The 16344-nt window shown below is 32.5% G+C and overlaps 1 protein-coding gene across 1 annotated transcript in view; it reads right to left on the minus strand.

Annotated features, from left to right (window-relative positions):
- Nucleotides 1-1592: 1592 nt before the first annotated feature.
- KIF18A (kinesin family member 18A) overlaps nt 1593-16344 on the minus strand; it is a 91321-nt gene continuing 76569 nt past the window's right edge. The window contains exons 14-17 of the mRNA XM_010331687.3: nt 14145-14589; nt 13337-13444; nt 4640-4749; nt 1593-2366 (exon numbers count right to left, since the gene is read on the minus strand). Of these exons, the coding sequence (XP_010329989.1) occupies nt 2284-2366; nt 4640-4749; nt 13337-13444; nt 14145-14589 (746 nt within the window). The 3' untranslated portion in view covers nt 1593-2283. The remainder of the gene's footprint in view (nt 2367-4639; nt 4750-13336; nt 13445-14144; nt 14590-16344) is intronic.

Raw genomic sequence — 16344 nt, forward strand, 5'->3', positions numbered from 1 at the left:
TAGTCCCAGCTACTAGGGAGGCTGAGGCAGGAGCATTGCTCGAACCCAGGAGGCGGAGATTGCAGTGAGCCTAGATTGCGCCACTGTACTCCAGCCTGGCGCATGGTAACAAAACAAGACTCTGTCTCAAAAAAAAAAAAAAAAAAAAAAAAAAAAAATCAAGCCGTAATGTTAGAAGTTAGGATAGCTGTTACCATTGAGGGATGTGGTGACTGGGAGAAGATGTAAGGGTGTCTTCCGAGGTATTGATAATTTTCTATTTCACAATTTGAGTGCAGATTACATGGGCATGTTCACTTTGTGAAAATTCACTGCTATATATTCACTTATGATTGATCTACTTTTTACATAAAGCTCACTTAAAAATGGTTCACATTGACTTATCAAATAGCATTCTTGTTTTAGTTTAATTCACACAGTTAATAGCTTTCTTTTTCCACGTTCATTATGGTTTATTCCCCCAACTTCACCTTAATCTAGTTATATGACAAAGGCCCTTTTATTAATTTATAGAAGCCTAAACCTCTACCTGATACAAATGGCATATAAGAAAATCATGCTTATACCTTGTAGTAGGAGGAGGATCATGAGGTATAGTCACTTATTAATTACGGCAGCCACTCATCAGTATCTGGTAAAAAGATTTCTTTCACCTAAAATGGAAAGGAATAGAGGTGAGAGTGACTGTTAAACAGGCAACAGAGCCAAAAGTTAAATGACAAAGGGACCAAAAGAAAATGTGTGTATGGTAGTTTTCTGTATGACAGATCCTGAATATGCTCTATGAATATGGAATCACCAGTGTCAGAGCTGAAAGAGACTACAAAGATTATTCTCACTCTCCAACCAGATTTTAAATGGAAAAACTGGATTAGCTGAAAGGCTTAGAATGTTTCAGCTTGCTTGCTTTGGTGTGAAGGTTCCTGTGCTGCATAAAATTAAAAGTGCATTTGGCCAAATATTTGTTACATTCAGCAAACAAACAGGATAGGCAAGGCAAGTAAACAAGGTTGTATAATTAAGTTGCAGCTCCATGTGCTTCCTATAGCAGCAAGAATGATTAAAACATCTTTTCTCATGAAGAAGCCTATGGATCATTTTCAGATTTGGCTCTGGTGACACATATCTGGATCCTTTTTGAAATACAAATCTACAAAATTCACATTTTCTATAAAATAATAATTTAGAGCAGGTCCACAACCATGGCCTCTTAGAAACCAGGCCACACAGCAGGAGGCGAGTGGTAGGTGAGCGCCCCCATCACTGGTATTACCACCTGAGCTCTGCCACCTATCAGATCAGCAGGGCATTAGTTTCTCATAGGAGTGGGACCCCTACTGCAAACTGTGCATGCAAGGGATCTAGGTTGTGCACTCCCTATGAGAATGTAATACCTGATGATCTGTGACTGTCTCCTGTTACCCCAAGATAGGACTGCCTAGTTGCAAGAAAACAAGCTCAGGGCTCCCACTGATTCTACATTATGGTGAGTTATATAATTATTTCTTTATATATGTAACATAGAATGCAATAAGAATAGAAATAAAGTGCACAATAAATGTAATATGCTTGAATCATCCTGAAACCTTCCCCACCTTGGTCCATGGTTTTGTCTTCCACAAAACTGGTCCCTGATGCCAAAAAGTTTGGGGATCACTGGTTTAGACTATGTAAGGGGTAATAATGAGACAAGAAAATGAAAGACTTTAAAATCTACATCTTTAATATTCAAGTAGCAATGAACAATATTTTTACTTGTGATAACTTAAATAATATTTATAATGATTTTATGGGCACCTATATCTATACTTGTACATTAAAGTATTTTTGAAAAGGAAAGTCATATATATGACAAAAATAATACGTATAAAAACATAATAGAGGACCAAATACATCTTGGGCCATAATTTTACCACTTCTAAATTCTTATTTCAAAAAATAATAAAGATAATTTAACTCACTACTGTTTACTAAAATGTCCTAGTCAACTTGTTGTAGCATAGTAAAGCTAGGCTGCCACCATGCTAACTTACACTCAGGGATTTTAAAAGGCAACAAATATTTAAAACACTTAAAAGACAAACTTTTCTTTTGAAATTTTATATTTGTTTAGAATACAAAAGAAGAAAACAAAGAGCTTTATTTTTCTGCTTGCTGAAAGTATTTGAGTAAACTTAGCTTTAAGATGGGTCTTCTTTCAAAGATTTTAATATTTTTGAAAGGGTACAGATAAACTTTGATAACAGATTTGATCAACTTCATTTTGCTTGGTTTTGAAGTGATTTATCTTAGATTTCCTTTAGAAATGTTTCTTCCAAATTTTCTAATCATGCTTCGATCTATTTTACAGATGTTTCTTTTATGTTCTAGAGAAGAAATAAAAAGACACATAAATATGGTAAAAGCATCATTCAAAAAGTTTTCATCATTCCACTTTTCAAAATTACAGCCACAAGAAGGAAAATTTATTCTCAAAATTCATAGTTGTTAATTAACATAATTTAAAACATAATGACAACAAAGAGACATTAATATCTTTGGTTTAAAAGCTTTTCAAATTCATATTGCAAAGTGAAGTTTCAGTGAGTGCATGCACATACACACACACAGACTTCAGGTGAAGTAGTTAAATTAACTAGTATGTTCACTTTCTTTCCTTCTGACTAATAAACGACAAATTCTACAAGCATTTCTTCCCTTTCTTAGTTGTATCACCATTTTTTTCCCCATTCCTTGGTTTATTTCCCCAGAGATTTAAAGTTCCATATTTTTCCGATTTAAAATTATCATTTGCATCTAATACTTCCCACAGGGCTGCTCTTAATCCTATAGCTCTTTTATCCTTTACTGCAATCTCTCAAATGTGTTCTATTTATGCGCATTCTTCTGGTTCTTCATTAGCTTTCACCATCGTTCTTTGTTCAACAAAGTTTTGTTACAACAGGGTGCCACTGACTTTTTTCAGCATCAGTTTAATTGCTTATCCACTTTCTTGGTCATATTAGGTTTTAGCTTTAGAGTCACATATTCACTTAAGACTATTTCTTATTTCTCTCGCTGCTCAGTTAACAGGTGTTGCCTTTGTCCCTAGTGATTATCCTGTGTTTCTTTATTCGTACACTGTTAGTTAGAACACTTGGTTGAATACATTCTAAGGAAGGCAGTCTCAATTCTCACTTTTTTCTGATGTGCATTTGGGCATTTTCACTTGAATATTATAATGTATATTAAATATTATCTTTCCTTATAAACTAATACCTCTTTCTAAGTGTTCCATTATCCTTAACAACATGTCATCTTTTAAACTTGGGTTAGCTCTCTTTTCTTCTTTGGCAAGCACTGTGATTTAGTATCATCTCCCACTTTTTTCCCCCCGTAGTAGATATTTTTACTCACATCTCTTTATACATGAAATATATGATGCATTTGTATCTTCAGATAATAAGCATATTAGAAAAACCCAATTTCTATGATTTGAGAGTTTTTATAAATTTATTATTTGGCTATAGAATTATGATTCGTGAAGAACTTTTTCAGAAGATCAATGGGGCAGTACACATCTACACTAACTACAGATACACGTTGTTAGGCATTATTAAATACAACATGTCAAACCAAATAATCAAGGTAAATTTTATACTTTAGTACCTTACTATCCGATGTTTCAATTTGCATGAGGATTATTTCCACTGAAGTTAAGGTAAACACTAGCTACTAAAGGAAGCAGCATTTACCAATACAGCTTGACAAAGTTACTGAAAAATTTTATATTACTCTAATCAAAGGGCATTGATAGAAAAAAAGTAACAATAGCTTTCATGTTATTCTTAGAAACATTATATCATCAAGCACCTTTAAATTGCATCTGCTATAAGTTCCTAAAGAGAACAATCAAACTAGGTCTTATTGATCTTTGTATTCATCAAAGGACATGTTAAATGCTTAGTAAATAAAGTTTCTGAATGAAGTCTTAGGATCTGTAGTGTCACAGAGATAGATATCTAGACATTGGGGCCTATATACTGGCTGGCATAATATAGCTCTAGTTTAACTTAAGTGGTTTTGTTACCATGAACTCATGTCACTCCCATATGCAGTTGATGGACTGTAGTATCTTTCATACTAATGGGAAAGATTCATCAGTATCTTTTCCAACAGCCAGTGGGAGTTACAATGTGATTGTAACTAGATACAGACTGGAACCCCTGTAGTAGTTAGTTACACAATGAGTTAGAGGCCAAATTATTTAAAATATTACACTAAGAGAAAAATTTAAAGTGGGTATAGTGTATCTGTAAAATATACTTAATTAGTAACATTAAATAATACATTTAGCCAATGTTTTCAATTATTCTGAGGCAGTAGGGATAACTAAAAGGGAACAGAATGCAGAGTTGGAAGATCTGGTTCTGAGTTTGGCTCCACCAATATAATATCTGTGTGATTCTGGGTAAATGCTTTACATTTTGTGTTTTAAAGTTTCCTTATCTATAACATGGATAATCATACTTGTTCTACCACATAATAAAGGCGATAGATAAAAAGAGATTCTTATGAAAACACAATAAAAAACATAAAGTACTGTATGATTGTCAACATAGTCATGCCATTAAATATCAAATTAAAAGCTGACACATACCCATTGTTGGTCTGTTTTCTTGTAAGTGCTTATCACTTGAATTCTCTTGTCGAACACGTTTGGCAAATCCAGAATTTATGTGTGCAGTTAACGAAGTGTCTGATGTAGAGCTTGAGGGGAAAAAATTTTAATTTAGTTAAGCATTGTTTTATACCTCAAAATTCAAACTCATATTCCACATTCAACAGTTGTGAAATCTCACAGAAGTAGAGGTACTAAATATATTTTTGGCCCACAGAGAAATTTAGTGGTCTGTGATTTTAAAATGAATATTTAATATATTTATTCAAATTGAATGTTATGATTATAGGTGTATGCTACAGAATTCTGCAGCAGAATATTCCAGGGTGCTCTGCTGGCAGATAAGCAAGCACTATTATTCAAAATGTAGAGATCAGTAGCACATAGTTACAAGAGGTAAAAAAAAAATCTAAGTTCATGTTACAAATTTGGACCAAGAACTCTAATTCGAAAGACATAAAAATGTGAGATTGTTTGAAAAACCTTGTTTTAAAATGAAAGCAGAGTAACAGAATAAAAATCTCTAATTATTACAATCACAGAAAATGAAATAAAAAGAATGACCTGTTTCCATTTGCTCTAGCTTCAAAAATTTAATCAGTCTTATACTGCTAATGGTTGACATTTCCAACTCAATTTCAGTTGACATATTAGTAAACACCTATTATGGCCTTGTGTTACAGGATATACAAATAAATAAGGCACACATATCCCTGTCCTAAAATTTTTTACTATGGACATACAGTGGAGTGAGAAAAAAATAAGACAAATACATGAAATAATGCAAGGTAAAGTAAAAATATAGTGCCAAAGTTTTCATAATACAAAGAGTTATAGATTCCTGAGTGTAGAGTAAGAAAGAAAAATGGGAAATTTTGTGGATGCAATGAGTTTGACCTGGACCTTGAAAAACTGCTATCCTTCCTAGTCCTAAAGAGGATCAATTTTTAACAGGCAGGATTGCGGGTTGGGTGGAAATGAACATCCTTCAGCACTGATTCAAATAGCGAACTTCAGGGAAATTCTGGCTAATAATAAAGATACTATATAGTAATCACCCTTATCCATGGGGGGGGATATCTTCTAAGATTGCCAGTGGATGCCTGCAACCAAGGGTAGTACCAAACCCGAAATATACTATGTACTCTCCTTCACATACCCATGATAAAGTTTAATTTATAAATTAGGCACAGTAAGAGATTAACAATAACTAATAATAAAATAGAGCAGGCCGGGCGCGGTGGCTCAAGCCTGTAATCCCAGCATTTTGGGAGGCCGAGGCGGGTGGATCACGAGGTCGAGAGACCGAGACCATCCTGGTCAGCATGGTGAAACCCCGTCTCTACTAAAAATACAAAAAATTAGCTGGGCATGGTGGCTCGTGCCTGTAATCCCAGCTACTCAGGAGGCTGAGGCAGGAGAATTGCCTGAACCCAGGAGGCGGAGGTTGCGGTGAGCCGAGATCGTGCCATTGCACTCCAGCCTGGGTAACAAGAGCGAAACTCGTCAAAAAAAAAAAAAAAAAAAAAAAAAAAAGAGCAATTATATTAAGATTATGTGAATGTGGTTGTTCTCTCTCTTAAAATGTCTTATTGTACTATAATCACCTATTTTTGAACTGCCTTTGACTGTGGGTAACTGAAATAACAGCAAAACTTGAATGGGGGGGGGTGACTACTCAGTGGAAGTAATAAAAAAAGCACAATTTAAGAAGATATAATCACAAACTTGTATGTACAAACAATATATCAACTACAGTAGTCCCCACTTCCTAAATGGTGATAAATAAATTACTATGATTCTGTTTTGAATATTACATACCCTTTTTATTTGCTTATATCAGCTGTCCAAGGCAGAAATTCTTTATTGGTCATTTGGAGATTTTATTTTTTCAAATATAAAGATCAGTGTTATTACTTTTGATAAAACATTGTGTCTTAAATTTATCTCAAAGTTGTCTTTATTATTTTATGGTGTGATTATTCACTTTGGTTAGTTCCAGGACCCTGCTTTTTACTCATAGCATGTTCTTACTTAAAAATTAGGCTTTTGAATAAAGCTATTTGATTAGAACTCATATTTCTAGAAATCAAACCCAACCCTATTAAGTTGTATATTTATATGTAAGTTGAATATACCCAAACCTTTTTTCAATTTAGATAAAATAGTCCATGGATCAAATGTTTAACATTTATGTTGTAGGTCATAAACTACAAAGACTTAAAAATGGTATGACTGCAAATTCAAATTATGTTAAAGACTATGAGAAATCCAAAGACATTTCCAGTTGTGTGTCAAATATATTTCCAAAACTATTAATAAAGTTAAGAATTAACCTTTTGTTCCCTTACATAGGTAGACTGTTTCTGCTCAATAAAAATAATACCTCTCATACTCTTTTGTCTGAAAAAATTTCTAGTTGAAATAATTAGACATCTTTCAAAACAAAATAAAAATGTATGGCAAGAATGAAACAGTTTTTGGTGCTTAGAAAATTGTGGAACAAACAAAAAAACCAATCAACCAAATAAACATGATATAAACAATCCAAAACTTTGATGAATATAATTGAGAAGTAAAAGCAAACATTATGTATGTATTATATTTATATATTTGATAGGCTAATCCATTTAGTAAAACAGTCTGCTACAGAAACATTAAATAAATTGTTAAGATTAAAAATAGAATATTCTTAATTATTTAAAAAAATCTGTTGGGTAGGTTTTGGAATATCCAGTGCTTTTAAACTCTAAAAGTATTTTATACAAAATAAAAAAAATACTTATGTATACAGCTTCCCCTTCTTTATTTTTAAAATTATATTAGAATATATATACAACAAAGTAAGCATATAAAGCTGCTAAATGGAAAATACCACAGTTTATTACTCTGAAGCTTATGTAACTTTAATTGGGAAAAAGGAAGATTAAAAAAAAGCAATTATGTACATTTCTAGCATTAATCTCTTTTAACCTTAGTTAATGGCAGGATCTGATTACTGGTACCAGAGGGAATGTAATAGAACAATTAATAGGCTATAAGAAATCAAGTTACTTTCTTTACATGTCCTTCAATATTATTTCACAATATTTGTTGTTCATGTGGAAGTCCTTTAACTTGTCTAAAATCACTCCAAATACACAATTCATATACCTGGACATTTCGTGAAAAACCATATGATTTGATAAGAGCTAAGTTCACATTAAAAAATTATTCTTTTCTATAAATGTTTGCCATATCTTAGTAAACACAACATACTACCAGTGAAGGACAAGAAAACTCACTAAAATTAATAATGGAACAAATTATAAAACTGACACTGTGTAAATTAGTGATAAAAGTAGATGAAACAAATGACTGTGGTTAGCTCAGTTGACTCATAAAGTGACTTACTTCTGTATACAAACCAGACTAACTGTACAACTCAAATTTTTACCTCAGCAAATATAAAATTTTAAATGTCATAGATAGAGACATTTAGGGAAAATCCATAAATTTTAAATTTACACATTCCAAGGCTCTGCTATACTTTTTTAGGAGGGATAAAGACATAATAAATTCACTTATGAGAAGATACTCTATTAAGGACAAATAAGTAGGCTATTTGTAAATTTGTTTCTTGCTGCTTAAATGATAACAAGTTCCTAATGGAAAATACATTTAAAAAGTCATTTTAAGGTCATCTATAAACGTTTCTCCCCATAATCACATAGCAAAGAAAAAGAGGTAGAGGAAGTCAGATCCATTTTATATTTATTCAGTATATTTTGTCATTGCATTCAATTTATAGGACATAAAGAATGTATCATGAACTTCAAGTCATATAACTCAGTATATTTAAGATTTTCCCTTATCTTTAGTTTTTAGTTGTTTTACTACTATATACCTAGGCATGTTTCTCTATTAATCCTGCTTGTGGTTTGCAGTGCTTCTCAAATCTGTGGTTTAATGTCTTTTGTTAGTTTTGGAAAATTATTAGCCATCATCTGAAATATTATTTTTCCCTATTCTTTCTCTCATTCCCTTCTGAGACACAAAATACAAAAATTGTAGACTTTTAAAAAGTGTGTTCCATGTCTCTTCCACTTCTTTCCATATTTTCCATCTTTTTATCCTTCTGCACATCAGTTTGAATATTTTCCTATCAGTCTATCTTTCAGAAAAAAATCCCAAAATATGAACTGATAAATAACAAGTAACAAAATTAAAGTCGTAAATAACAAGTCTCCCAGCAAAGAAAAGCTCAGAACTTGACGGCTGCTGATTTTTACCAAACATTTAAAGACGAACCAATACCAATCCTACTCAAACTATTCTGGACAAGAGAGGAGGAAGGAATAATTCCAAAATCCTTATATTAGGCCAGTATTACTCTGATACCAAAACCAGACAAGGAGACATCAAAATAAGAAAACTCCAGGCCAATATCCCTGAGGAACACATGCAAAAATCCTGAACAAAATACTAGCAAACTGAATCAAGTAGCAAATCCAAGAGATCATTCATCACAACCAAGTGGGATTTATCCCAGGGATGTAAGATGGTTCAACATATACAAATTAACCAATGTGATACATCATATCAATAGAATGAAGAACAAAAATCATACAATCACTTCAGTTGATTGTAAAAAAGCATTTAATACAATTCAGCATCCCTTTATGATAAAAACTCAAAAACTGCGCATAGAAGGAGCATATCTCAACACAATAAAAGCCGTATGTGACAGACCCACAGCTAGTACTATCCTGAATGCAGAAAATCTGAAATCCTTTTCTCTAAGATGTGGAACATGACAAGGATGCCCACTTTCACCAGTATTATTTAACATAGTACTGGAAGTCCTAGGTAGAGCAATCAGACAAGAGAAAGAAAAAAAGAGCATCCAAATTGGAAAGGAAGAAGGTAAATTATCCTTGTTTGCAGATGACATGATCTTATTATATTTTTGGAAAAACCTAAGACTCCACCAAAAAACTATGAGAATAGAAACAAATTCAGTAGAGTTGCGGAATACAAAATCAACATACAAAAATTAGTAGCATTTTTATATATAGTGAAATAATTTGAAAAAAAAAATCCTTTTACAAAGCTAAAAATAAAATAACTAGGCATTAACCAAAGAAATAAAAGATTTCTATAATGAAAACTATAAAACATTGATGTAAAAAATTGAAGAGGATACAAAACAAAATAGATTCCACGTTCACAGATTGAGAGAATCAATATTGTTAAAATGTCCATACTACTCACAGTGGTCTACAGAATCAGTGCAATCCTTATCAAAATCCCAATGACATTCTTCACAGAAATAGAAAAACAATCCTAAAATTTATATGGAACCATCAAGGACCCAGAATAGCCAAAGCTATCCTGAGAAAAATGAACAAAACTGGAGGAATCACATTACCTGACTTCAAATTACACTACAAAGCTGTTTTGTTATCAAAATAGAGAGCCCCAAAATAAATCCACACATTTACAATAAACTCATTTTTTCACAAAGTTGCCAAGAACATACCTTGGGGAAAAGATAGTTTCTTTAATAAATGGTGCTGGGAGAAGTGTTTATCCATATGCAGAAGAATAAAGCTAGACCCCTATCTCTTGCCCTATATAGAAATCAAATCAAAATGGATAAAAACTTAAATCTAAGATCTCAAACTATGAAACTACTAAAAGAAAACACTGGGGAGACTCTCCAGGACACTGGACTGGACACAGATTTCTTGAGTAATACCCCATACAAGCAACCAAAGCAAAAATGGATAAATGGGATGACATCAAGTTAAAAAGCTTTTGTAAGGCAAAGGAAACAACTGATAAAGTGAAGAGACAATCTACAGAATGAGAGAAAATATCTGTAAACTATCTGTCTGACAAGGGATTAATAACCATAATACATAAGGAGCTCAAATAACTCTAGGAAAAAAATCTAATGATCTGATTTAAAAAATGGGCAAAAGAATAGACATTTCTCAAAAGAAGACATACAAATGCCAAATAGGCATATGAAAAGGAACTCAACATCACTGATCATCAGAAAGATGCAAATCAAAACTATAATGAGATATCAGCTCACCCCAGTTAAATGGCTTTTATCCAAAAGATAGGCAATAGCAAACACTGGCAAGGATGTGGAGAAAAGGGAACACATTTATACTGTTCATGGGGATATAAACTGGTACCACCAAAAAGAAGTTTAAAGATTCCTCAAAAAACTAAAACAGAAAATCAAACACCACATGTTCTCACTCATAGGCAGGTGTTGAACGAGAAGAACACATGGACACAGGGAGGGGAGCATCACACACTGGGGTCTGTTGGGAGAAATAGGAGAGGGACAGTGGGGAGTGGGGAGTTGAGGAGAGATAGCATGAGGAGAAATGCCAGATATAGGTGAAGGGGAGGAAGGCAGCAAATCACGCTGCCATGTGTGTACCTATGCAGCAATCTTGCATGTTCTTCACATGTACCCCAAAACCTAAAATGCAAAACAAACAAACAAACAAAAAACCCTAAAAATAGAGCTACCATACGATCCAGTAATCCACCTGGTAGCTATATACGAAAATGAAACAAAATCAGTATAATGAAGAGATAACTGAACTACCATGTTTATTGCAGCACTATTCACAATAGCCAAGATTTAGAAGCAACCTAAGTACCCATCAACAGATGAATAAAGAAAATACGGTATGTATACACAATTAAGTACTATTCAGCTGTGAAACAAAAATGAGACCTGGTCATTTGCAACAACATGGATGGAACTGGTGGTAATTATGTTAAGTGAAATAAGCCACGTACAGAAAGACAAACTAGGCATCTTCTTGCTCATTTTGGGGAAGTCAAAAATTAAATAAATTGAACTCATGGAGATAGAGAGTAGAATGATAGTTACCAGAGGCTGGAAAGGGTTTTTCGGGAGACTGGGGAGGATGGTTACTGTGATGGTTTCGGGAGACTGGGGAGATGGTTATTTAAGCAATCTAATGAATAATATCTAGTATTTGATAGCACAACAGGGTGACTAGAGTCAACAATAATGTATTGTACATTTAAAAAATAACTAAGAGTATAATTAGATTGCTTATAACACAAAGGATAAATCTTTGAGGTGACAGATACTACATTTACACTGATGTGATTATTACACATTTTATGCTTGTATCAAAATATCTCATGCACCCCATAATACATGCACCTACTATGCACCTACAAAAATTAAAAATTAAAAATTAAAAACAAATCTATCTTTCAGTTCACTAGTATTCTCTTCTGCTGTACCTAATCTGCTGAATTGATTTATCGAGTTCTTCATCTCAGCAAATTCTATATTTTCAGTTCTAGAATACCCATTTGATTAATTTTAAGAGAATCTGGTTCTTTAGGAAAGTATATATTTGTTGAAATTATTACAGTTAAAATTTTAAATTCCTATTTGATAATCCCAGTATCTGCCTCACATATGAATCACTGCTCCTATGATATATTTTTCCTCTTAAATTTTAGTCATTTGGTCCTGTCTCCTGGCATACTTTGTAATTTTTGTTTAAGTGTGAAACATTGATATAAAAAAAAAAACTATAGAGGTTCCAGATGGTATATTCTTCCAGAGATAATTTAATTTTCCTGTGGCAAGCAGAACAAAGATAAATCACCTTGATCCAATCAAGAATTGAGTTGGTCTAAGGTCTGTTTCAGACTTCCAAGAACTGGCCTATTTCTAGTTTGCCCTACTCCTAGTTGAAACACCCTTCAGGGAACTCAAAATCCTGAGGTGTTTAACAGGGCCTCTTCTTTATGGTAGTCCCTGAACTCCAATTTTTCTGTGAAAGCCTCATAAGAATGTCAAAACTCTGCTTAATACTTTAGCTTCCTAGCAGCTACTTTCAGCTTGGTGTCTTAGCCTTGCATTCCACAAAGCTGAGAACCTGGCAAATGCTTTGAGGATAAAAACTGCACAGAACAATTTTGTTTCCCTAGCTCAGTAACACTGTTGATAGCTCTAAGTTTCCATTTTCTGTTTGGCCTCTATGCCTTATGTCATAAATTGGTAAATGCTAAATTAAAAAAAAGAGGCAGAGAAAGTCTGGTTGTCAATATAGCATGTTTTCTTTTCACTGGGATCTTAGGCTCTCAGTCCTGGCTACCATGGTTGTTCTCCATTGCCTTCAAGCAGCTGTTGGTTCTATTTTATGTACTCCTTATAATTGTTCTTGATGAGCAACTTGGTCTGATACAAGCTAAATTGTCTTAGGCAGAAGTAAAGTCTCTTCCTTCATTATATATTAATCATATATCATAATCCATTAAAATAACACAATTCTAAGATGGAAGAAATTTGGTAATGTTTAGAAAGGATAATGACCAAAAAAGTAAAAATTGTCACCCCAGAAAAGTTAAAATTAAGTAGTTTTTGAAAGCTAGAAAACTTATTTGTAAAACTCAAAAATATGAAATACTTTATATAAATATCAAGTGAAATACTTGAGTTTTTCAAAATCTCCCTTTGATGATATAAATCCAGTACCCCATTCAGAGCAAATTTATCCTAAGTATGCTTAAATATGAATTGAGTCTAATTACAAAAAATAAAAAAGCAATAGAAAACAACATATAAAGATGATCTTACATAACTATAGAAACCATCCAGTTTATGTTTAATCATACCTTGCTAATTTCCGTTTCCTTTTGGCAGCAGTAGTCATTGCCATGTAGGATGGCACCATGCTTCGTATAGGCATAGAATGCTGAGATGAGAATGAAGAAGGGTCAAGCCTGTATGTTAAAGTGACAAATAAAATACAGTAATTTTGATTTAAACTATGAAGAAAAAAGGAAGCAAACATTTCCATAATTAGAAAACTATTTGGTATTAATATATAAAGAAAAACATTCTGCTATACAATAAAGATTTTCTTGCTTGACTGCAGTTTTCTTTTCTCTTTTTAATATACGTAAAGTTGCTATCAAGAGATTTCTTCATTCCCAGTGGCATAGAATAGTGAGGGTATTTTTCTTTCCATATTTAGATTGGGCATGATTATATAGATAAAGTGAGAAGGATATGTTTGCTTGGATGACATACATTCAATAATTCTTTAACGGTATGACTATTTCAGAGTAAGATGAGTTTTTAATAGAAAGTGTGGAATTTCCTTCAGTGAAAATATTAATAAATAATAAACATAATAATCCTCTAATGACAGCTTTTATAATCCAATTTCAGGGTAAGAGAACAAACTAAATATATCTTAAGGTCTCTCCTAATGATGGTCAATTGAATTAAGATATTAAATTTAAGACTTTAAAATATTGTGTTAGTGAGTTAATATTCAGAGAGAAACATAATTAAAATTTAATGAAAGTAAAACAGACTTTTATAATCAAAATAGCACACGTGGTTTATGAAATAATCTCAACTAATAGTTGAAAGTCTACATTAAAAAAAAAGGAATTGGCAAATTTTTTTTTTTACCGTTGTAAAATGTTTTTGTTGTCATTTAGTAGTGATTCTTGTTCAGGTAATTTGCACTTCAAGCTCTTGGTGTCTTCACATATAGTAAATGTAGAGTCCAAGACCTCCTGCCCACATTCTTCTATTGTGTTATGAGGGATAGCTACTTCACACATCTTCAGAGAATTTTCACTGTTTACGTTTGAGCTGATAGCCTGAAAACTTGTAGTAAATGATGATGGTTTTATTAAAGTTACTGTAGATGGATTTTGAAAAGTTTTTCTACAGTCTTCTGGTGTATACACAATAGGCTGAAGTTCTTTGCAAAGAGAATCATTGAGCTGCACACTTTCAGATGATGGAGATTTTAGAGTATGCTGTCCTTTCAAGGGAGATGGCATTAGTTTTCTCCGAGTTCTTTTTTGTGGAGGAATCTTAAGCAGACTGGATTCACTTGAAGATGTGCCTGTTCAAAAAATAAAAAATAAAAAAGACACTCAATAATGTTTCCTAAATAGTTTTTAAAAAATAACTCCATTAGTTTTAAAACTAACAAACCCTAATAATGTATTTTTATGCCAATTGATAAAACTCTGAAAAACATAAGTTGGAAAGGAAAAGATTGTTAACTACTAAAAACTTTTAAATAAAGTTGATAAACTCATTACAAAGAAATTCTATAACATAAAATAAATACATTGCTAATGTCAATATTAATTTATAGGCTTAACTTTCTTGAGATATTGGGTAATTAGGGAACAAATTTCCAATCAATTCCAACTAAATTCATAATTTCTAGCTTTTATGTTTGATTTGAGTTTAAGATGAAAATAGTATTAAACTTTTAATATTGTTTTTTAAACACTTGTTCCATCGTAAAATGTTATTGGTTTATTACTTTTGTCTTGCTTTTTAGATTCCAGGGTACATGTATAGGTTTGTTATATGAGTATATTGGGTGATGTTCGGGTTTGGGTGTCAGTGATCAGTTTATTACTAATTGAGTGGAAGTCTAGTCTAAATTAACAAGAATGGAAACAACCAGTAAAATTCTGAGTGAATGAAAGGATTGTTTTTGTTAAGTGTCAGGTATACAGAGTTAACCCTCGGTAGCTGCGTATTCTGCATTTGTGGATTCAACCAACTGCACACTGAAAATATTCAGAACGCAAACCAAAAAAATAAAAATATATAGTATAACAACCATTTTATGGTATTTGTATTGGATTAGGTATTATAAGTAATCTAGAAATGATTTAAAGTACACAGAAGGATATGTGTAGCCTATATACTATGCCATTCTATGTAAGGGACTTGAGCATTCATAGATTTTGGTATCTGGATGGGTTCCTGGAATCAACTTACTTATCCTCAGGATACTGAGAGAAAACTGTAGTCAGTTAAGCAGTCTAGTTAACTGATTTGTCTCCTACATAATACTTAATTCATAGGTTTGCAAAAATGAGATTTAATACTAAAGATAAATGAAATAACTCAGAGTTCAGAGTACTTTTACCCTCATCACTCTGTAGAAGTCAATCTCCTAAATGTCAAGAGGTCACCAAGTCTGCTAATCTTTCTTAGCTGTATCTAATAACTTCTGTAGCTTTTCAAAATTATATCTTTACTATTCCAAATATCTGTGTTATTCTCTTCTTCTTCCATCCAGTAAATGTACATATTTCCCTAAGGAGCTGTACTTGACCCTCTAGTTGTTTTGTTCCACAGTTTCTCATATTTCTAATTACACTTTTATCATTACCTTCTCTGTCACTTGGGTTCCAAATTAATAGATTTTTGTTTTTTTTTTCCTTTTACCTTGCATTTCCCAATCTCTATCAATTCTTTCTTATGCTTATAGTTAAAACATAATTTTGTTTATGGCATCCTTCTGATTAAAGACTTTGTAGTAATCTTTAAATAGAAACAAAATATGCTAATATTTTTAGTTGGGGAATTCATGGTCCTTGCTCCAAAATTAAGAAAGAAATTGTTTACAATATTAGATTTAGTATTTAATGCTTAACATTTAAAAACAAAACATCTGGTAAACACCTTTTATTAATGTCCAAAATAATAAATGGCATATGTAACAATACAGTTGATCAACTTCAGTGTGATTATCTTATATTTTTCAATTAACTTTTCTCTACCTACTTCATTCTGGTGAACTTCATGGTGTCTGACACAAAATATCTTTTTTGGAGTCAATGGAAGAAAC

Source organism: Saimiri boliviensis, chromosome 6 (assembly GCF_048565385.1).
Source record: "Saimiri boliviensis isolate mSaiBol1 chromosome 6, mSaiBol1.pri, whole genome shotgun sequence".
Lineage (NCBI taxonomy): Eukaryota > Metazoa > Chordata > Mammalia > Primates > Cebidae > Saimiri > Saimiri boliviensis.